Below are 24,371 nucleotides of genomic sequence, written 5' to 3' on the forward strand. Positions count from 1 at the left end.
GAGTCTAAAACTCGAGGGCATAGGTTTAAGGTGAGAGGGGAGAGATACAAAAGTGTCCAGAGGGGCATTTTTTTCCACACGGAGGGTGGTGAGTGTCTGGAACAAGCTGCCAGAGGTAGTAGTAGAGGTGGGTACAATTTTATCTTTTAAAAAGCATGTAGATAGTTACATGGGTACAATGGGTATAGAGGGATATGGGCCAAATGCGGGCAATTGGGATTAGCTTAGGGTTTAAAAAAAAGGGCAGCATGGAAAGTTGGGTCGAAGGGCCTGTTTCCATGCTGTGAACCTCTATGACTCTAACTCCAGGTTCTGATCCAGCACCACTAAAGGAATGGTTGTATAATTTCAACTCATGCTGTGAACCTCAATGACTTTATCTAGGGGTACAGCTTCATGGGGACTTGAAAGTGGAGTCACAGGTAGATAGAATGGTGGTTTTGTTGGTAAGAACATTGAATACAAGAGTTGGGACGTCTTGTTAAAGTTATTCAACACATTGGTAAGGCCACACTTGGAATACTGTGTACAGTTCTGGTCACCCTATTACAGAAAGGATATTATTAAACTAGAAAGAACATGGAAGAGATTTACTACGAAGATACCGGGACTTGATGGTTTGAGTTATAAGGAGAGGCTGGATAGACTGAGACTTTTTTCTCTGGAGTGTAAAAGGCTGAGGGGTGATCTTATAGAGGTCTATAAAATAATGAGGGGCACAGATCAGCTAGATAATCAATACAGGCCAAATGCGAATGGCATGCTGACCTTTATAGCGGGGGGATTTGAGTATAGGAGTAAAATGTTTTGCTGCAGTTGTACAGGGCCTTGGAGAGGCCACACCTTGAATACTGTGTGCAGTTTTGGTCCCCACATCAGGAAGAACATTCTTGCTATTGATGGAGTCCTGTAAATGTTCAGCAGACTGATTCCTGAAGTGTCAGGACTGAGGAATTTCACAGTAACTCCATTGCAGTGTTAATGCAAGCCTTACTTGTGAGTAATAAATAAACTTTACTTTAGGTATGAAGAGAGATTGGATTGACTGGGCTTGTACTCGCTGGAGTTTAGAAGAATGAGAGGGGATTTCATAGAAACATATAAAATCCTGATGGGACTAGACAGGCTAGATGCGAGAAGAATGTTTCCGATGTTGGGGAAGTCCAGAACGAGGGGTCACAATTTAAGAATAAAGGGTAAGCCATTCAGGACTGAGGTGAGGGAGGACTTCTTGTGAACCTGTGGAATCCTCTATCATAGAAAGCTATTGGAGCCACTTTGTTCAGCATAATCAACAGGGAGCTGTGGTGCTTGTGGCTAAAGGGATCAAGAGAAAGTGGGAGTGGGATACTCAGAATGCATGATCATATTGAATGGTAGTGCAAGCTCGATGTGCTGGATGGCCGACTCCTGCACCTATTTTCTATGTTTCTATTCTTCCTCAAATAAGAGACCAAAACTGGACACGCTACTCCAGATGTGGTCTCATCTACACCTATACAATTGCGATAACTCTGTTCTACTCTTATACTCCAGTTCTTTTGCAATAAATGCTAACATTCCATTTATCTTTTGAGGGTGAACATCGTAGGTCCATAACCAGGCATTTGACTTAAATAAGGGCAATTATAATGGTATGAGAGAGGAATTGTCCAGGCAGGACTGGGTAAATAAGCAACGATACAGATCAGTAGCTGGGGCGGCACAGTAGCTATTGAATTATTACAGTGGTTACGCCTGTTGCTCACAGTGCCAGGAACCCAGATTAATTCTGGCCTTGGATGACTGTGCAATCTACACAGACATTCTCCCTGTACCTGCATTGCTTTCCTCCCACAGTCCAAAGATATGCAGATTTGGTAAATTGACCGCACTCAATTCCCTCTTAGTGTCCCAAGATGTGTAAAGGAGATGAATTAGCCATGGTGGGATTATAGGGATAGAGAGCGGCAGAGGGCCTGAGAGTGGGTGCAGATGCGATGGACCAAATGCTCCTTCTGCACTGTAGGGATTCTATGAACTGGCCTACAGTTCCCTGCCTTCTGATTTTCTCCCTTTTTGAACAAGGGAGCCAGATTGGCTGTTTTCCAATCTTCTGAACCTGAAGCAAGTTATAAAAATTTTACAAGCATTTCAACCAAAGAGAGGAAAGCTGTTAGTGTCAGACCCAGTATCTGACAATGAAACAAATCTCTCTGTGATATGGATGGATCTAGGGCCTCCAATTCATTTCACCACACAATCAACTCCTGTTAAGTTATGGATGAAGGCCAGGTATAAGATACCTGAAATCTAAGAGAAAGTATAAATTATTAAGTATCTTTCTCATGTTGAATAGTTTGCTGACTATATCAGATTATCCTTCCTAAACTCCATCTGGGTTAATCTGAATTCATCATCATTTAACTGTTAGTTATACACAGTGCAGGCATAGTTTCAGAAGCATAGTTTTCAATGCAAACAACAGGAAACATCACTTCTAATTTTGATCATGCAAGGAATAGAAGCAGGCATGGGCCGTTTGGTCCTTTTGAATCTACTATTGAATAGCATTAAGGCTCATCTTTTACCTAAACTCCACCTGCGCTATTTCCATTATCTCCCAATTCCTTTAGTACCCAAAAATATATTGATCTTCATCTTAATTGTAAAGAACAAAGAAATATGTAGCACAGGAACTGGACCTTAAGACCTCCAACCCTGTGCCGATCATGATGCTCTTAACTAAACTAAAAAAACCTTCTTCCCTTGGTCCATATCTCTACCTTCCCTCCCTATTCATATACACATCCAGATGCCTCTTAAATGTTGCTAAAGTGCCTGCTTCCTGCACCACCTCTTGCACTATGTTCCAGGAACCCAGCACTCTCTGCTTAAAAATCTTCCCCTGCATATCGACTTTAAACTTCCCCCTCTCACCTTGAACCTGTGCCCCCCTGTGATTGACACTTTCACCCTAGGAAAAAGCCACTGACTATCCACCCTGCCTATATCTCTCATAATTTTGTAGACCTCTATCAGGTCTCCACACAGCTTCCGTTTTTCCAGTGAAAACGAATCTATTCAACCTCTCCTCATCGACAACATCCTCAAGACCAGGAAACATCTGGGAGAAGCTTCTTTGCACTCTCTCCAAACATCCACGCCCTTCTGATAGTGTGGTGACCAGAACTGCATGCAGTACTTGAAATGCAGCCTAACTGGGGTTTTATATAGCTGCAACGTGATTTCCCAACACTTGTACTCAATGCCCCGGCTGACGAAGGCAAGCATGCCGTATGCTTTCTGAGTCACCTTGGCGCTGTGTGCCATTTTAGGAAACTGTGGCCCTGCATGCTCAGATCCCTCTGTATGTTAATGTTCCTCAGGGTTAAGAACATAAGAAATAGGAGCAGGAGTAGGCCATCTAGCCCTTCAAGCCTGCCCCGCCATTCAGTAAGATCATGGCTGATCTGAAGTGGCTCAGTTCCACTTTCCCGCTTTCTCCCCATAACCCTTAATCCCCTTGCCTACCAAAAACCTATCTACCCATGACTTAAATATATTTAGCGAGGTAGCCTCCACCACTTCAACGGGCAGAGAATTCCAGAGATTCTGCACCCCCCCATCTTAAGGCTGTGCTCTCTAGTCCTGCTGTCCTTTCTGAGCGGGAAGAACCTCTCCACCTCTACCCTATCCATCCCCTTCATCATCTTATACATCTCAATAAGATCCTCCCTCATCCTTCTAAACTCCAACGAGTACAAGCCCAGTCTATTCAGCCTCTCTTCATAGTTCAACCCCCTCAACTCCAGTATCAGCCTAGTGAACCTCCTCTGCACTCCCTCCAAGGCCAAAATATGCTTGCGCAAGTGCGGTGACCAAAACTGCACACGGTACTCCGGCTGCGGCCTCACCAGTGCCCTGTACAGTTGCAGCAAGACCTCCCTACTTTTATATTCAATCCCCCTCGCTATGAAGGCCAGCATTCCATTCGCCTTCTTAAGAACATAAGAACATAAGAAATAGGAGCAGGAGTAGGCCATCTAGCCCTTCGAGCCTGCCCCGCCATTCAATAAGATCATGGCTGATCTGTCGCTGCTCAGTTCCACTTTCCCGCCCTTTCCCCATAACCCTTAATCCCCTCTCCTATCAAAAACCCATCAACCCGCGTCTTAAAAATATTTAGCGAGGCAGCCTCCACCACTTCAACGGGCAGAGAATTCCAGAGATTCACCACCCTTTGAGTGAAGAAGTTCTTCCTCAACTCCGTTCTAAACCGCCCCCCTTTTATCTTGAGGCTGTGCCCCCTCGTCCTACTGTCTTTTTTGAGCGGGAAGAGTCTTTCCACCTCTATCCTATCCATTCCATTCATCATCTTATACGTCTCAATGAGATCTCCCCTCATTCTTCTAAACTCTAACGAGTACAAGCCCAGTTTATTCAGCCTCTCCTCATAGCTCAACCCCCTCAACTCTGGTATCAGCCTAGTAAACCTCCTCTGCACTCCCTCCAAGGCCAAAATATCTTTGCGCAGGTGCGGCGCCCAAAACTGCACACAGTACTCCAGCTGCGGTCTCACCAATGCCCTATACAGCTGCAGCAAGACCTCCCTACTTTTATATTCAATCCCCCTCGCTATGAAGGCCAGCATCCCATTCGCCTTCCTGACCACCTGCTGCACCTGCAAGCTGGGTTTTTGCGACTCATGCACAAGGACCCCGAGGTCCCTCTTCACCGTCGCCTGCTGCAGTTTTTCGCCACGTAAGTAATAGTCTTTCCTACCATTCTTCCTATCAAAGTGGACCACCTCACACTTGCCAACATTAAATTCCATTTGCCATTTCCTGGCCCATTCGCCCAGCCTATCTAGATCCTTCTGCAGACTCTCCACACCCTCCACACAATTTGCTGTTCCCCCAATCTTGGTGTCATCAGCAAATTTCAACACTCTACACTCGGTTCCCTCCTCCAGATCATCTATATAAATGGTAAAAAGCTGAGGCCCCAGCACCGACCCCTGGGGCACTCCACTAGTCACCATCCGCCAATCCGAATAGCGCCCGTTGACCCCCACTCTCTGCCTCCTATTTGACAACCAATCCTCTATCCACGCTAACACCCTACCCCCAACTCCATGTCCCTCGACCTTCTGCAATAACCTCTTGTGAGGCACTTTGTCAAACGCCTTCTGAAAATCAAGAAAGACCACATCCACCGGCTCTCAACTATCCACCGCCCTAGACACATCCTCATAGAACTCCAGTAAATTTGTCAGACACGACTTCCCTTTAATGAAACCGTGCTGCGTCTGCTCTATCAAGCAATTCCCTTCAATTCGCAATTTCCTCCTTAATGACAGATTCTAACATTTTACCTACCACAGACGTTAAACTAACCGGCCTATAATTCCCCGCCTTTTGCCTGGCACCCTTCTTAAACAACGGCATAACATTAGCCGTTTTCCAATCATCCGGCACTTCCCCGGAATCCAGCGACAGTTGGAAAATAACCACCAAGGCATCCACTATCACCTCTGCCATTTCTTTCAGAACCCTCGGATGCATTCCATCTGGTCCTGGGGACTTGTCCATAATCAGCCCCTCCAGTCTTTCGAGCACCGCCTCTCTAGTAACAGTAATGTCATTAAGACCCTCTAGTCCTACCACCTTTCCATCGCTAACACCCGGCAAATTATTCACGTCCTCCTCCGTGAAGACAGAAACAAAAAAGTTATTCAATACCTTAGCCATATCCCCATCCCCTACCACTAGGTCCCCTTTCTCATCCTCTAAAGGACCAACATTCACCCTAGCCAGCCTCTTCCTTTTTATATATTTATAAAAACTCTTGCTATCCTTGTTTATATTAAGCGCTAGCCCAGCTTCATAGTTTCTCCTACCCTTCTTTATCAACTTCTTTGTCAATCTTTGTTGACATTTAAACCTCTCCCAATCCTCTTCTCACCCACTACTCTTAGCTACTCTAAATTCCTCCGCTTTTAATTTAACACTTTCCTTCACCTCCTTCGTTATCCACGGCTTATTACCTCTCCTCCTACTATCCTTTTTGACCATCGGAATAAATTTCTGCTGAGCACCAAGAAAGATCTCCTTAAAGATCCTCCACTGCTCCTCAACAGACCCTCCCTCCAACGTGCTCCCCCAGTCCACGTTCGCCAATTCTTCTCTCATCCTACCGTACTCCCCTCTATTCAAACAAAGGACGCATGTCCGGGAACCCACTTTCTCCTCCTCCATCTGCACCAGAAACTCCACCATACAATGATCACTCTCCCCAAGAGGATCCTTCACCACAAGGTCCCTAATTCTACCCGCCTCATTACATAACACCAGATCACCTGCTGCACCTGCAGACAGGGTTTTTGCGACTCATGCACAAGGACCCCTAGGTCCCTCTGCACCGTAGCGTGCTGCAGCTTTTCGCCCTTTAAATAGTAATCCCTCCTACTATTATTTCTGCCAAAGTGGATAACCTCACACTTGCTAACATTATACTCCATCTGCCAGGTCCTTGCCCACTCACTCAGCCTATCCAGATCCCTCTGCAGACTTTCCACATCCTCCGCACAATGTGCTTTTCCGCTCATCTTTGTGTCATCAGCAAATTTCGTTACTCTACACTCAGCCCCTTCCTCCAGATCATCTATCTGCCATTTACAGTATAATTCATTCCTAACTTTAATCCTCCAAAATGCATCACTTCGCATTTGTCCAGATTTAGTTCTATCTTCCATTTCTGTGTTCAAATCTCCAGTCTATCTATATCATGTTGTATCCCCTGGCACTGTCAGCAACTCCACCAATCTTTGTGTCATCCGCAATATTAATCAGACCACCTACATTTTATACACTATAAACAGCAGAGGTCCCAGCACTGATCCCTGCGGAAAACCACTACCCACAGATCTTGATTCTGTAAAACACCCTTCCACCACTAATCTCTGTTTTCTATGACCAAGCCAGTTCTGTATCCATCTAGCCAGGTCACCCCAAATTCCATGTGACTTGAAATTTTGATATCAGAAATGGAGAAGATGCTAGAATTTGTTGTAAAAAGTATGATAATGGACATTTGCAAACCATTAATGGGATTGGACAAAACCACATGAGTTTATGAAAGGCAAATCTTTTAGAGTATTTTTGAGGATGTAATTAATAGAATAGATAAGAGAGAATGAATGGATGTGGTGCATTTAAGAACATAAGAAATAGGAGCAGGAGTCGGCCATCTAGCCCCTTGAGCCTGCCCCGCCATTCAATAAGATCATGGCTGATCTGAAGTGGATCAGTTCCACTTTCCCACTTTCTCCCCATAACCCTTAATTCCCCTGTCTATCAGAAACCAGGTTCCTTGACTTTAAGAAGATTTTTGATAAAGTCTCTCGTATGTTAGTGGGCAAAATAAAGCCACAGGGGATAAGAAAGGGTGTATTAGCATGAATCAAAAATTGGTTGACAGGAAACACAGTGGAAATAAACAGGCCTTTTTCTGAATGACAGGCGGTGACTAGTGGGGTACTGCAGGGACCCCCAAGGTTCACTATAGAACATAAGAAATAGGAGCAGGAGTAGGCCATCTAGCCCTTCGAGCCTGCCCCGCCATTCAGTAAGATCGTGGCTGATCTGATAGTGGTTCAGTTCCACTTACCTGCTTGCTCCCCATAACCCTTAATTCCCTTATTGATCAGAAATCTATCAACCTGTGACTTAAACATATTCAACGAGGTAACTTCCACCGCTTCAATGGGCAGAGAATTCCAGAGATTCACTACCCTCTGAGAGAAGAAGTTCCTCCTCAACTTTGTTCTAAACTGATTTCCGCCCCCCCCCCCCCCCCCCGCCTCTTATTTTGAGGCTGTGTCCTCTAGTTCTTGTTTCCGTTCCAAGGGGAACGAATCTCTCTGCCTCTACCCTATCTAGCTCCTTTATTATCTTATATGTCTCTATAAGATTACCCCTCAGCCTTCTAAACTCCAACAAGTACAGGTCCAATCTACTCAGTCTCTCCTCATAAGTTAACCCTCCCTCATCTCCGCTATCAGCCTGGTGAACCATCTCTGTTCTCCCTCCAAGGCCAATATATCCTTTCGCAAATAAACGGACCAAAACTGCACATAGTACTCTAGTTGCAGCCTCACCAGTACCTTGTACAGTTGCAGCAAGACCTCCTTGCTTTTATATTCTATCCCCTGTGCGATAAAGGCCAACATTCCATTCGCCTTCCTAATCACCTGCAAACTGAGTTTTTGTGATTCATGCACAAGGACCCCCAGGTCCCTCTGCACAGTAGCATGTTGTAATTTTTCACCGTTTAAATAATAGTCCATTTTACTATTATTCCTTCCAAAGTGGATAACCTCACACTTACCAACGTTATACTCCATTTGCCAGATCCTTGCACACTCACTCAGCCTATCCAAATCTCTCTGCAGACTTTCCACGTCCTCCACGCAATTTGCTTTCCCACTCATCTTTGTGTCATCAGGAAACTTTGTTACCCTACACTCGGTCCCCTCCCCCAAGTCGTCTATGTATATGGTAAACAGTTGAGGCCCCAGCACCGATCCCTGCGGTATGCCACTAGTCACCAACTGCCAACCATAAAAGCACCCATTTATCCTAACTCTCTGTTTCCTGTTAGACAACCAATCCTCAATCCACACTAACACTTTACCCCCAACTCTGTGTACCTTAATCTTCTGCAGCAACCTTTAGTGAGGCACCTTATCGAGTGCCTTCTGGAAATCTAAAAACACCACATCCATCGGTTCCCCTCTGTCTACCGCACTAGTCACACCTTCATAAAAATCCAGTAAATTCGTCAAACACGACTTTCGTCAAAAATGGCCTGGATGAGGGAACCAAATTCACTATGAGACAAAGCTGGGCAAAATTGTAAGTTGAGGCGAGTGCCAGGAGTATTCAAGTTGAATGAGTGGGCAAACACATGGTAGATGCAGGATAATGTGGCTTCATGTGAAGTTATGTACTTCAGTGTGGAGAAACAAAAAAGGAGGATGTTAACTAAATGGTGATATATTGGGAAGTACAAAAGATTCTGGGTGTCCTTGTACACTAGTCAATAAAAATGGAAAGACAGGTGCAACAAGCAGTTAGGAACCCAAATGATATGTTGGCCTTCATTTCAAGAGGATTTGAGTTCAGAAGTAGAGATGTGTTATTGCAGTTATACAGGACCTTGGTGAGACCAGACCTGAAGCATTGTATGCAGCTTTGATCTCCTTACCCAAGAAAGGGTGTACTTGCTACGGAGGCTAGTGGAGGAACTCAAAGCTGATATTGTAGTTGGGGATGCTGTCTTATGATGAGAGATTGGTTGACTGGGGTCCTAGATTTTCGGAGGATGACAGGAAATCTGGTTAAAATGTATAAAATTCTAAATGACTGGACAGACCGCAGGGTGATGTCTTCCCTCGTTGGGCAATCCAGAACCATGGGACATGGTTTCAGAATACGGGATGAACCATTTAGAACTGAGATGAGAAAAGATTTCTTCATTCAAATGATGGTGTAACTGTGGAACTTATTGCCACAGAAGGCTGAGGAGGTCATGTCACCTAATGTATTTAAAAAGGGATTTTTTAGATGTTAATAGTGTCATGGGGTATGTTGAGAGTAGGAGGATCAGCTGTGATCAGATTGAATGGTGTAGCAGGGCCAAACATGTTACTCCTCCTAGTTTCTATGATTGGAGAATCAACTCCTTCACCTTTATACTGTTTATACAAGTTCAGGTTTAGCTTGGAAGCATATACAGCATAGATAGAAGTCCTTTGGCCCATCATGTCTGCACTGGTCATCGAGCACCTATCTACTCTAATCCCATTTTCCTTATATGTTATGGCATTCAAAGTGCTCGCCTAAATGTCTCTTAAGAATCAGCTTTGTCACTGATTTTGTAGAAAGTAACATTTAAATTACAAGGGTATGTTTATGTAATTTATGTGAACAGTAAATGTTGAATTCTGCTTCCCAAATTTCGAACTATGTTATTGTTTTTCATTCATTTATGGGACATGGGTGGCGTTAGCTGGACCAGCATTTATTGCTCATCTGTAGTTGCTGTAGGTCTGGACTCAAATGTAGGTCAGACCAGGTAAGGATGGTAGATTTCCTCCCCTTAAAGGACATTATGAACCAGATGGGTTTTTATGACAGTCAGTAATGGTTTCATGATCAGCAGTAGACTTTTACTTCCAGATTTTAGTTCAATTCAAATGTCACTATCTGGGATTTGAACTACATGTGACTCATGGCTATTATGTTATGCTCCAGAATGAGTCAGGAGAAATAATGTGCATCCCACTTGATTTCCAGTGATCAATACAGCATTTAGAGAGCAAGCCAATTCTGTTCCTCTTGGTGCAACTTCCAGATCATAGTCTTGTATTGAAATTGCCTCTTGTTTTCGTTCCCCCTTCACTCCACCATTTCTTTGTCCATAAGATACCAACCTTCCCTGAGGCTCCCTGGCTTTGAACCTGCATCTTTCTTCATTTGTCTTGTATCCCCTCATTACATGTTCATTAATCTACTGACTGGTTGTTCAACTGCTGTTCTGAGTAATGATGTTTCTTTTACCTGTTATGTTATAGTTCAAATAAATTTCTTCAGTACTTTTAATCTTTTTTAAAAAAACAGGCAATTGCAGCATGAGAATGAAGAGTTGCGTCGAAAGTTGACTCACAGCACAAACAAGTTGGAAAGGGTGGAGACTGACTTTGAATCCAGTCGGCATTACCTTGAAGCAGAACTAAGCCATGCCCGGGAAGAGATGGATAAATTAAAGGACAAATTCCGCAGGTCAGCAACTCAAATAATGGCACTTCACAATGTCTTGGTGAAATTCTTTATACATTGCTCAAGAGAAATCAAATCAAATATTAGCAATGTCAAGTTTTTTTTGTTGTTTTTGAAAAATATTTTGCTTGCCTAATTTTTAGACTGAAGGGTTCTCATGACTATGTACAGACAAAAGTAATAAAAGGCTAGATTTTCTAGCGGGTGATCTCTAACAAGACCATGCTTGGTTACTTATTGAAACTGAATTCTTCAATAGTTTTTGGAGTGTGTAGCTTGAGCTTGTGCTTATCATTATATTTTTGTAGCCCTGTTTTGGAACACTGCTTAATAATAGACTGATGCACAATCTTTCAGGTAAAAGAAGGGCCATGATATATTTATTCTGCTGTACCAGTAAATTAGTTTTTATAGAACATGTTAACCCTTTTATCTCCTTTCATTCATCCAGTAATGACTGGGCCCAACTCAGCGATGAGCCACAGTATTGATCTCTACATTAGAGGATTACACAGTAAGAAATGACTGGGATTTCAGGCTATTGCTTGATATCTCTGTAACAGCCCTCAGTTCCACAAGCACTTATGCAAAGTGACTGCAGATATTGACAGTGCTATAAGATGGCACTTAAACACAATAGCCTGCTTATTCAATTTGGGTTCCGTCAGAACGACTCCATTCCTGACTTCATTATTGCCTTGCTTCAGACATGGGCAAAAGAGCTGAATGCCAGAGGTGAGGTGAGAGTGACTTCTCTTACATCAAGGCCAGACAGAAAGCAAGGGAAGTCCAGATCAAACTGATCTATTTCAATGCAAGAGGCCTGACAGGCAAGGCAGATGAACTCAGGGGATTGATGGGTACGTGGGACTGGGATATTATAGCAATTACTGAAACATGGCTAAGAGAGGGATCGGACTGGCAGCTTAATGTTCCAGGATACAGAAGCTGTAGAAAGATAGAGCAGGAGGTAAAAGAGGAGGGGGAGTTGCACCTTTGATGAAGGAAACATCACGGCCATACTGAGAGGGGATATACCTGAGGGTTCGGCCACCGAGTCTGTATGGATGGAACTGAGAAATAAGAAGAGGGAAATCACTTTGATAGGGCTGTACTATAGGTCTCCAAATAGTCAGCGGTAATTTGAGGACAAATATGTAAGGAGATTACAGATAGCTCTAAGAAAAATAGGGTGGAAATAGTCAGAGATTTTAATTTTTCCAACGTTGACTGGGACAGCCATAGTATTAGCGGGTTGGATGGAGAGAAATTTGTTGGGTATATTCAGAAATTTGTTGGATATATTGGGTACGTTGGCAGATGGACTTCAACGCGGGTAAACGTGTAGCGGTCCATTTTGGCAGGTCCAATGGGATGCAGGAGTACAATATCAAGGGTAGGAGCCTTAGCAGTATTGAGAAGCAGAAGGACCTTGGGGTCCGGTCCATAGGACTCTTAAATCAGCCTCGCAAGTGGAGGATGTGGTCAAGAAGGCGTATGGTGTGCTAGCCTTCATTAATCGAGGGATTGAGTTTAGGAGTTGGGAGGTAATGCTGCAACTTTATAAGACCCTTGTCAGACCCCGCTTGGAGTACTGTGTGCAGTTCTGGTCGCCTCACTGTAAGAAGGATGTGGAAGCTATTGAGAGGGTGCAGAGGAGATTTACAAGGATGTTGCCTGGATTGGGAGGCATGCCTTATGAGGATAGGTTGAGGGAGCTAGGTCTCTTCTCCCTGGAGAGACGAAGATTGAGAGGCGACCTGATAGAGGTTTATAAGATGTCCAGAGGTACAGGTAGGGTGGATTCTCGGAGGCTATTTCCCATGGCTGAAATGGTTGCTATGAGAGGACACAGGTTTAAGGTGCTGGGGAGCAGGTACAGTGGAGATGTCAGGGATAAGTTTTTCACTGATAGGGTGGTGGGTGAGTGGCGGCTGCTGTTGGTGGTGGTAGAGGCGAACTCGCTGGGGTCTTTTAAGAGACTTCTGGATGTGGACATGGGATTTAATGGGATTGAGAGTTATAGATAGACCTGGTAGGTATGGATATGATCGGCGCAACTTGTGGGCCGAAGGGCCTGTTTGTGCTGTAGTGTTCTATGTTCTATTCAAGAGGAATTTTTCATCCAGTATGTGGATGGTCCAACGTGAGAGGGGGCAAAACTTGATCTCCTCTTGGGAAATAAGGAAGGGCAGGTGACAGAAGTATTAGTGAGGGATCACTTTGGGACCAGTGACCATAATTCGATTAGTTTTAAGATAGCTGTGGAGAATGATAACGGGGGGGGGGGGGTGGACAGTTTAGATCGGAGTTGAGGAGGAACTTCTTCACTCAAAGGGTGGTGAATCTCTGGAATTCTCTGCCCGTTGAAGTGGTGGAGGCTACCTCGCTAAATATATTTAAGTCACGGGTAGATAGGTTTTTCACAGGCCAGGGAATTAAGGGTTATGGGGAGAAAGCAGGAAAGTGGAACTGATCCACTTCAGATCAGCCATGATCTTATTGAATGGCGGGGCAGGCTCAAAGGGCTAGATGGCCTACTCCTCCTATTTCTTATGTTCTTATGATAGGTCTGCCTCAAAAGTTAAAATTCTAAATTGGGGCAAGGCCAATTTTGATGGTATCAGGCAGGAACTCCTAAAAATTAATTGGGGGAGCCTATGGGAAGGCAAAGGGATGTCTGATAAGTGGCACGCTTTCAAAAGTGTGTTAACCGGGATTCAAGGTAAACACATTCCTCTTAAAATGAAGGGCAAGGCTGGCAGAAGTCAGGAACCTTGGATGCCCCGGGATATTGAGGTCCTGGTCAAGAAGAAGAAAGAGGCACATGACATGCATGAGCAGCTGGGATCAGGTGAATCCCTTGAAGAGTATAGGGGGTGTAGGAGAGTTAAGAGAGAAAGCAGGCAAAAAGGGGACACAAAATTGTTTTGGCAGACAAGGTAAAAGAGAATCCAAAGAGCTTTTACAAATACATAAGAAGCAAAAGAGTAACCAGGGAGAGAGTAGGGCCTGCTAAGGATCAACAAGGTCACCTATGTGTGGATCCACAGGAGATGGGTGAATATTTTTCATCAGTATTTACTGTTGAGAAAAGCATGGATGCTAGGGAACTTGGGGAATTAAATATTGGTGGCTTGAGGAGTGTAGATATTACAGAGAAGGAGGTGTTGGAAGCCTTAAACCACATCAAGGTAGACAAATCTGCAGGACCTGATGAAGTATATCCCAGGACGTTGTGGGAGGCTGGGGAGGAAGTTGCGGGTCCCCCTAGCTGAGATATTTGAATCGTGGATAGTTACGGATGAGGTGCCTGAAGATTTTAGGGTGGCAAATGTTGTGCCTTTGTTTAAAAAGGGCTGCAGGGAAAAGCCTGGGAACTATAGGATAGTTTAAGGTGAGAGGGGAAAGATTTAAAAGGGACCTGAGGGGTAACTTTTTCTCACACAGGGATGAACTGTTAGAGGAAGTAGTAGAGGCAGGTACAGTTACAACATTTAAAAGACATTTGGATAGGTACGTGGATAGGAAAAGGTTAGAGGGACATGGGCCAAGTGCAGGCAAATGGGACTTGTTCAGTTTAGGAAACCTGATTGGCATGGATGAGCTGAGCTGAAAAGCCTGTGTCTGTGCTACAAATATCTCTGACTGTACAAGGGGAAAGATCCTCTGCAAATCGACCCTGTCAAGATCCCTCAGGATTTTGTGTGTTTCAATCAAATCACCTCTTACTCTGCTTTGTGTTTGTAAATTCTAGCGGATACAAGCGTAGCCTATCCAACCTCCCCCCTCCTCCCAGACCCCTAACTAATTATTGTCCAATCAGTCTACTCCCAATCATCATTAAAGTGGTGGAAGGAATCATCAAGCAGCACTTGTTTAGTAATAACCTGTTCACTGACAGAGTGCGTTCTGCCAGGGTCATTCAGCTCCTGACCTCATTAAAGCCTTTCTCCAACCATGGACAAAGGAGCTGAACTGTGTGGTGACAGTAAGAACATAACTAAGAGCAGGGGAAGGCAATTGCCTGTGTGCCTGCTCCGGTATTTAGTACAATCATGGCTGATCTCATCTCAGCCTCAACTCCCCTTTGTCACCATCGCCCTTCAAACCTTTACGAATAAAAATCTGTCTGCCTTTTCCTTAAGCTTAGTCAATGTCCTGGCATCCAAAGACTTGCAACCCTTTGAGAGAATCAATTTCTCCTCATGTCTTCTTTAAATCTGCCATTATTTATCCTAAAACTATGACCTCTTGTTCTAGATTTCCCTACAAGAAGAACTAACTCCTCCAAGTCTACTTTGACCTTATCATAAGAACATAAGAACATAAGAAGGAGTTGAGGGGATTGAGCTATGAGGAGAGGCTGAATAAACTAGGCTTGTACTCGTTAGAGTTTAGAAGAATGAGGGGAGATCTCATTGAGACGTATAAGATGATGAATGGGATGGATAGGATAGAGGTGGAGAGACTCTTCCCGCTCAAAAAAGACAGTAGAACTAGGGGGCACAGCCTCAAGATAAAGGGGAGGCGGTTTAGAACGGAGTTGAGGAGGAACTTCTTCACTCAAAGGGTGGTGAATCTCTGGAATTCTCTGCCCGTTGAAGTGGTGGAGGCTGCCTCGCTAAATATTTTTAAGAAGCGGGTTGATGGGTTCTTGATAAGAGAGGGGATTAAGGGTTATGGGGAGAGGGCGGGAAAGTGGAACTGAGCCACGACAGATCAGCCATGATCTTATCGAATGGCGGGGCAGGCTCAAAGGGCTAGATGGCCTACTCCTGCTCCTATTTCTTATGTTCTTATGTTCTTATGAAATAGGAGCAGGAGTAGGCCATCTGGCCCTTCGAGCCTGCCCCGCCATTCGATAAGATCATGGCTGATCTGTCGTGGCTCAGTTCCACTTTCCCGCCCTCTCCCCATAACCCTTAATCCCCTCTCTTATCAAGAACCCATCAACCCGCTTCTTAAAAATATTTAGCGAGGCAGCCTCCACCACTTCAACGGGCAGAGAATTCCAGAGATTCACCACCCTTTGAGTGAAGAAGTTCCTCCTCAACTCCGTTCTAAACCGCCCCCCCTTTATCTTGAGGCTGTGCCCCCTAGTCCTACTGTCTTTTTTGAGCGGGAAGAGTCTCTCCACCTCTATCCTATCCATCCCATTCATCATCTTATACGTCTCAATGAGATCTCCCCTCATTCTTCTAAACTCTAACGAGTACAAGCCTAGTTTATTCAGCCTCTCCTCATAGCTCAACCCCCTCAACTCCGGTATCAGCCTAGTAAACCTCCTCTGCACTCCCTCCAAGGCCAAAATATCCTTGCGCAGGTGCGGCGCCCAAAACTGCACACAGTACTCCAGCTGCGGCCTCACCAATGCCCTATACAGCTGCAGCAAGACCTCCCTACTTTTATATTCAATCCCCCTCGCTATGAAGGCCAGCATCCCATTCGCCTTCCTGACCACCTGCTGCACCTGCAGGCTGGGTTTTTGCGACTCATGCACAAGGACCCCGAGGTCCCTCTGCACCGTCGCCTGCTGCAGTTTTTCGCCACGTAAGTAATAGTCCTTCCTACCATTCTTCCTACCAAAGTGGACCACCTCACACTTGCCAACATTAAATTCCATTTGCCATTTCCTGGCCCATTCGCCCAGCCTATCCAGATCCTTCTGCAGACTCTCCACACCCTCCGCACAATTTACCTTTCCCCCAATCTTGGTGTCATCAGCAAATTTCGACACCCTACACTCGGTTCCCTCCTCCAGATCATCTATATAAATGGTAAATAGCTGAGGCCCCAGCACCGACCCCTGGGGCACCCCACTAGTCACCAACCGCCAATCCGAATAGCACCCATTGACCCCCACTCTCTGCCTCCTATTTGACAACCAATCCTCTATCCACGCTAACACCCTACCCCCAACTCCATGTCCTCTGACCTTCTGCAGTAACCTCTTGTGAGGTACCTTATCAAACGCCTTCTGAAAATCCAGAAAGACCACATCCACCGGCTCTCCTCTATCCACCGCCCTAGACACATCCTCATAGAACTCCAGTAAATTTGTCAGACACGACTTCCCTTTAATGAAACCGTGTTGCGTCTGCCCTATCAAGCAATTCCCTTCAAGATGCCTCGCAATTTCCTCCTTAATGACGGATTCTAACATTTTACCTACCACAGACGTTAAACTAACCAGCCTATAATTCCCCGCCTTTTGCCTGGCACCCTTCTTAAACAACGGCGTAACATTAGCCGTTTTCCAATCTTCCGGCACTTCCCCGGAATCCAGCGACGTCTGGAAAATAACCACCAAGGCATCCACTATAACCTCCGCCATTTCTTTCAGAACCCTCGGATGCATTCCATCCGGTCCTGGGGACTTGTCCACAATCAGCCCCTCCAGTCTGTCGCGCACCACCTCTCTAGTAACAGTAATGTCATTAAGACCCTCCAGTCCTACCACCTTTCCATCGCTAACACCCGGCGAATTATTCACGTCCTCCTCCGTGAAGACAGAAACAAAAAAGTTATTCAAGACCTTAGCCATATCCCCATCCCCTACCACTAGGTCCCCTTTCTCATCCTCTAAGGGACCAACGTTCACCCTAGCCAGCCTCTTCCTTTTTATATATTTATAAAAACTCTTGCTATCCTTTTTTATATTAAGCACTAGCCCAGCTTCATTAGCTTCTTCTACCCTCCTTTATCAACTTTTTTGTCAACTTTTTTATCACCTTGTACCCCTCAATTAGATCTGCTGTCTTTCTTCTAAACTCCAGGGAGTATAGGCTTAAACTGACCAGTCTCTCTATGTTCCTCATAGAATCCCAACAGTGCAGGAGGCGGCCATTCAAGCCATCGAGACCGCACCGACTCTCCAAAAGATCATCTTGCGCAGGTCCACCCATCCCCTGTTCCCCCTAATCCCATGAATTTAACATGGCTAATCCACCTAACCTACACATCTTTGGACACTAAGGGGCAATTTAATGTTGCCAATCCACCTACACATCATTGGACTGTGGAGGGAACCAGAGCATTTGAGGAAACCATGCAGCCATAGAAAATAGAAGCAGGCGTAGGCCATTCAGGCCTTCAAACCTGCTCCGCCATTTGTTTTGATCATGGCTGATCATCAAAATCAATCTTGTAAGTAATGTGTGCCATACACATGCTAGGAAATGGCAATCTCCAACAAGAGACAACCCAACCATCTCCCTTTAACTTTCCAATATTTTATCATCGTTGAATCCTCCGTTAACACATCCTGGCAATAACCATTGACTAGAAACTGAATTAGATCAGCCATCAGAGAGCAGATCAGAGGCTGTCAGTCCATCTGCAGGACATATGCCAGGAGGGTCCACTAACTTGGATGAGCACATCTCCAACAGTGCTCAAGATGCTCAACACAATCCAATACCAAGACCCAATCCACTGCCTTCAACATTCACTCCCTCCACCACTGACCCATCTACATGATGCACTGCTGCAATTCCCCAGGGTTGCTTTGATAGCACTTTTCAAACCTATGATCACTAGTACCAAGAGGAACCAGGGCAGGAGATGCATGGGAATACCATCTTAATTAGAAATATATCACCATTCTATCATGGTTGTGGGGTCAAATTCCTGAAACTCCCTATTTAACAGGTCTGTGCGTGCATGTCTTAAGAACATAAGAACATAAGAAATAGGAGCAGGAGTAGGCCAACTAGCCCTTCGAGCCTGCTCCGCCATTCAATAAGATCATGGCTGATCTGTCGTGGCTCAGTTCCACATTCCCGCCCTCTCCCCATAACCCTTAATCCCCTCTCTTATCAAAAACCCATCAACCCGCGTCTTAAAAATATTTAGCGAGGTAGCCTCCACCACTTCAACGGGCAGAGAATTCCAGAGATTCACCACCCTTTGAGTGAAGAAGTTCCTCCTCAACTCCGTTCTAAACCGTCCCCCCTTTATATTGAGGCTGTGCCCCCTAGCCCTACTGTCCTTTCTGAGAGGGAAGAGTCTCTCCACCTCTATCCTATCCATCCCATTCATCATCTTATACATCTCAATGAGATCTCCCCTCATTCTTCTAAACTCTAACGAGTACAAGCCTAATTTATTCAGCCTCTCCTCATAGCTCAACCCCCTCAACTCCGGCATCAGCTTAGTAAACCTCCTCTGCACTCCCTCCAAGGCCAAAATATCCTTGCGTAAGTACGGCGCCCAAAACTGCACACAGTACTCCAGCTGCGGCCTCACCAATGCCCTATACAGCCGCAGCAAGACCTCCCTACTTTTATATTCAATCCCCCTTGCTATGAAGGCCAGCATCCCATTCGCCTTCCTGACCACCTGCTGCCCCTGCAAGCTGGGTTTTTGCGACTCATGCACAAGGACCCTGAGGTCCCTCTGCACCGTCGCCTGCTGCAGTTTTTCTCCACATAAGTAATAATCCTTCCTACCGTTATTCCTACCAAAGTGGACCACCTCGCACTTGCCAACATTAAATTCCATTTGCCATTTCCTGGCCCATTCGCCCAGCCTATCTAGATCCTTCTGTAGACTCTCCCCACCCTCCGCACAATTTGCCTTTCCACCAATTTTGGTGTCATCAGCAAATTTCGACACCCTACACTCGGTTCCCTCCTCCAGATCATCTATATAAATGGTAAATAGCTGAGGCCCCAGCACCGACCCCTGGGGCACTCCACTAGTCACCATCCGCCAATCCGAATAGCACCCATTAACCCCCACTCTCTGCCTCCTATTTGACAACCAATCCTCTATCCACGCTAACACCCTACCCCCAACTCCATGCCCCCTGACCTTCTGCAATAACCTCTTGTGAGGTACCTTGTCAAACGCCTTCTGAAAATCAAGAAAGGCCACATCCACCGGCTCTCCACTATCCACCGCCCTAGACACATCTTCCAAATAAAAGTTTCAGTTTATTTATTAATGTCACAGGTAGGCTTACATTAACACTGCAGTGAAGTTACTTAAAAAATCAACTGCAATGGTTCAAGAAGGCAGCTCACCACCACCTTCTCAAGGGCAGTCATAGACGGTCACTAAATGCTAGCCAAGGCAGCAGCACTCACTATCTGTGAAGGACAAGTAATAAAAGAAACAAGTATTGCAGCCCAGTACCCTTTTCTGTTAGATTCTGTGGTGTTCTCATTCATAAGCTCAGACTTGAGCCCAGTGCTGTTTTTCGAAATCTGCCTCCACCCTGCCCTCCTATTCTCTAGACACTAAGCTGCCTGTTACACTGGCTGGTAGAACAAAGAACATGACAGTACAGGAACAGGCCCTTTAACCCTCCAAACCTGCACTGACCATGCTGCCCGACTGAATTAAAATCCTCTACCTTTCCAGGGACCATATCCCTTTATTCCCATCCTACCCGTGTATTTGTCACGACATCCCTTAAAAGTCACTATCGTATCTGCTTCCACTAACTCCCCCGGCTGTGGGTTCCAGGCACCCGCTACCCTATGTAAAAAAAAAATGCCTCGTACAGCTCCTTTAAACTTTGCCCCCCTCACCTTAAACCTATGTCCCCCTAGTAATTGACTCTTCCACCCTGGGAAAAAGCTTCTGATTATTCTCTCTGTCCATGCTCTTCATAATCTTGTAGACTTCTACAATTTGCCCCTCAACTTCCGTCATTCCAGTGAGGACAAACCAAGTTTCTTCAACCTCTCTCCATAGCTAATTCTCTCCATTCCAGGCAACATCCCTCTCCAAAGCCTCCACACCCTTCTGGTAGCGTGGCGACCAGAATTGAACGTCACATTCCGAGTGCGGCCTAACTATGGTTCTACAAAGCTGCAGCATGACTGCTGATGAATGCAAACATACCATATGCCTTCTCCATCTTTCAGTGACCTTTGCCCCTGTACACCTAGATCTCGCTATCAATGCTCTTAAGGGTTCTGCCATTTACTATACATTTCCCATCTGTATTCAACCTTCCAAAATGTATTACCTCACACTTGTCCAGATTAACTCCATCTGCCATCTCTCCATCCATGTCTCCAACCGATCTATATCCTGCTGTATCCTCTGATGGTCCTCATCGCTATCCACAAATCCACCAACCTTTGTGTCATCCGCAAACTAACTAATCAAATCAGTTACATTTTCCCCCAAATAATTTATAGATATTACAAACAACAAAGGTCCTAGCACTGATCCCTGACGAACACACTTGTCACAGACTTCCATTCAGAAACGCATCCTTCCACTGCTACCCTCTGTTTTCTATGACTGAACCAGTTCTGTAACCATCTTGCCAGCTCACCTCTGATCCTGTGCGACTTCATGCTCTGTACCAATCTGCTATGAGGGACCTTATCAAAGACCTTACTGACGTTCATATAGACAACACCCACTGCCCTACTCTCATTTTTCATCTTTGTCACTTTCTCAAAAAACTCGATCAAGTTAATGAGACACGACCTCCCCTTCACAAAACCATGTTGCCTCTCACTAATACGTCCACTTATTTCCAAGTGGGAATAAATCCTGTCTCAAAGAATTCTCTCCAATAATTTCTCTACCACTGATGTAAGGCTCACCGGCCTGTAATTACCTGGATTATCCTTGTTACCCTTCTTGAACAAAGGCTATTCTCCAATCCTCTGGGACCTCCCCTGCAGCCAGTGAGGAAACAAAGATTTCTTTCAAGGCCCAGTAATTTCCTCCCTTGCTTCTCTTAATGTTTTGGAGCATATCCCATCAGGCCCTGGGAACTTGTCTACTTTAATGCTTCTCCAGAACCCCAATACCTTGTTTTTGATCTCAACATGACCCAAACTATCAACACACCTTTCCCTTGACTCATCCACCAAGTCCTTCTCTTTGGTGAATACTGACGCAAAGTACTCATTTAACACCTTGCCCATTTCCTCTGACTCCACGCATAGATTCCTTGAATAGGCCAACCCTCACCCTGCCTACTCCCTTGCTCTTCATATATGTATAAAAAGCTTTGGGATTTTCATTAATCCTCCTGGCCAATGACTTTTTGTGACCCTTTTTAGCCCTCCTTATTCCTTGCTTATGTTTCTTTCTACTTTCCTTGTATTCCACATTTGCTTAGGGTGTTCCCAGCCTCCTAGCTTTGACAAATGCTTCCTTTTTCTCCTTTAAGCAGTTAAATCTAAAATCCACCACTCATTTGCAAGAGTGAACGGATTTGTGCATCAGTAATTGACTATGATGTGTGTAAAAGCTGAAGTCAGTTTAATTTTGTCTGCCTCTAGATTACAGAACAGTTACACTGCATCCCAGCGAGTTAATCAGGAGTTGGAAGACAAGCTGCAAGCCTTGGTGAGTTACCATTGTCAGTGAGTTCTCTATTTGAAACGGAATTAGCATTTGCTGCCATTATACTGCACTCGGAGTGCCAGGGGCGGCACGGTAGCACAGTGGTTAGCACTGCAGCTTCACAGCACCAGGATCTTGGGTTTGATTCCCGGCTTGGGTCACTGTCTATGTGGAGTTTGCACGTTCTCCTTGCGTCTGTGTGGGTTTTCTCCGCGTGCTCTGGTTTCCTCCCACAGTCCAAAAATGTGCGGCCATGCTAAGAAATTGCCCCTTAGTGTCCTGGGATGCATAGGTTAGAGGGATTAGTGGGTGTAATATGTAGGGATATGGGGCTAGGGCCTGGGTGGGATTGTGTTCGGTGCAGACTCGATAGGCCAAAGAGCCGCTTTCTGCACTGTAGGGTTCTATGATTCTAAACGTACCTGGCTATCATATTATATCTTGTAATGTTTTATAATACACTATAGTTCATTTTATTCAACTTCTCTTCATTATCTGAATGAAATTGTATTGTTTTGTAATTAAATTGTTAATCTCTTAGTGTTTTGTGTGCATTTTGCCTGGTATCAAAGTTCATATTACCAGGGTAATGTGTTCAGAGAAGCTTCAATGCATCAACTCATCTTTTGAGTTTGTTGGTGGGTGCAAGTGAACTTCAACATGATTTGTGCGCTTAAGGGATCAGAGCAACCCTGCCATTTCTCTATTAGTCCATCTGTTACTGTTAATAAATTTTGCCAATTCTAATGAATCTTAAACAAAAACTGAAAATGCTGGAAAATCTCGGCTGGTCTGACAGTATCTGTGGAGAGAGAATAGAGCCAATGTTATGTGTCTGGATGACCCTTCATTAGAATCTTACCAAATCCTGTAAACATTACAGGTGTAAATAAAACCTAATTGCTATTGCTAATGCTTACTAATACGAATGAATCCTAACAAAAGATAAAACTCACCAGCTACTCAATTCTTACCCATTATCAACAGTTAATATTTTCCTCTTTTTTAATCTGCCAGTTGTTTCAACACAGAAGAGCAACAATAGTCTGCAGCCAGTCACCTTAGCACTTTACTGTGATGTCTCGGCTTTTTATCCTGTCAAACTTTGTGCTCCTAAATCTCCCCTATATTTGTTGTGCTGCTAAATAAAAGCCTACAATTTCTGACATTCTCCATTCGTAAAGGCATATTTTGAAAGATAACGAGGAAAAAAAATCAGCAACCAACCATCTTCCTGTTTTCTTGTCACCTCATATTTTGAATTTATTTGGAGTCTTGCTGCTGTTCTCTTGCTTTTTCCCAACCCCTATTCCTGCTGTGTTCTCTCCTACTTTCTCCAAAACCAAGCTGCCTGTCACTAATACAGCCATTCAGTTCTAAATGTGTATAGATCCTACCCCTATAATCTCCTCCAACAATTTCACTATCACTGACATCAAGCTCACTAGTCTATAATTGTCCAGGTTATCCTTGTTATCCTTCTTAAATAGCGGGACAACATTGGCTGTCCTCCAATCCTCTGGGACCTCACCTGTGGCCAACGAGGAAACAAAGATTTGTGTTAGAGGCCTAGCAATTTCATCTTTTGTCTGCCTCAGTAATCTGGGACAAATGCCACTGGGCCTTGGGGATTTGTCTACCTTAATGCTTTTTAATACACCTAACACTTCCTCTCTTGTAATAACTGATGGAGTGCCCCAGGGATCTGTTCTAGGACCCTTGCTGTTCATCATTTTCATAAATGACCTGGATGAGGAAGTGGAGGGATGGGTTAGTAAGTTCACCGATGCTACGAAGGTTGGTGGTATTGTAGATAGTCTGGAGGGATGTCAGAAGTTGCAGAGAGACACAGATAGGATGCAAGACTGGGCGGAGAATTGGCAGATGGACTTCAACACGGATAAATGTGTAGTGGTCCATTTTGGCAGGTCCAGTGGGATGAAGGAATATAACACCAAGGGTAGCTCTCTTAGCAGTGTGGAGGATCAAAAGGACCTCGGGGTCCTGGTCCATAGGACTCTTAAATCGGCCTCGCAGGTGGAGGATGTGGTCAAGAAGGCATGTGGTTTACTAGCCTTCACCAATTGAGGGATTGAGTTTAGGAGTCAGGAGATAATGCTGCAGCTTTATAAAATCCTTGTCAGACCCCACTTGGAGTACTGTGTGCAGTTCTGGTCGCCTCACTATAAGAAGGATGTGGAAGCGATTGAGAGGGTGCAGAGG

General features: G+C 44.9%; 1 protein-coding gene across 4 annotated transcripts in view; it reads left to right on the forward strand.

The window, feature by feature from the left end:
- tjap1 (tight junction associated protein 1 (peripheral)) overlaps window positions 1-24,371 on the forward strand; it is a 164,012-nt gene that overhangs the window by 84,665 nt on the left and 54,976 nt on the right. For all 4 annotated transcript variants that reach the window (XM_080193095.1, XM_080193093.1, XM_080193091.1 and 1 more), the window contains 2 exons: window positions 10,665-10,826; window positions 22,085-22,151. In XM_080193095.1, the coding sequence (XP_080049221.1) occupies window positions 10,665-10,826; window positions 22,085-22,151 (229 nt within the window). The remainder of the gene's footprint in view (window positions 1-10,664; window positions 10,827-22,084; window positions 22,152-24,371) is intronic.

This window comes from Carcharhinus amblyrhynchos, chromosome 7 (assembly GCF_965287045.1).
Source record: "Carcharhinus amblyrhynchos chromosome 7, sCarAmb.v2.hapA, whole genome shotgun sequence".
NCBI classification, from domain to species: domain Eukaryota; kingdom Metazoa; phylum Chordata; class Chondrichthyes; order Carcharhiniformes; family Carcharhinidae; genus Carcharhinus; species Carcharhinus amblyrhynchos.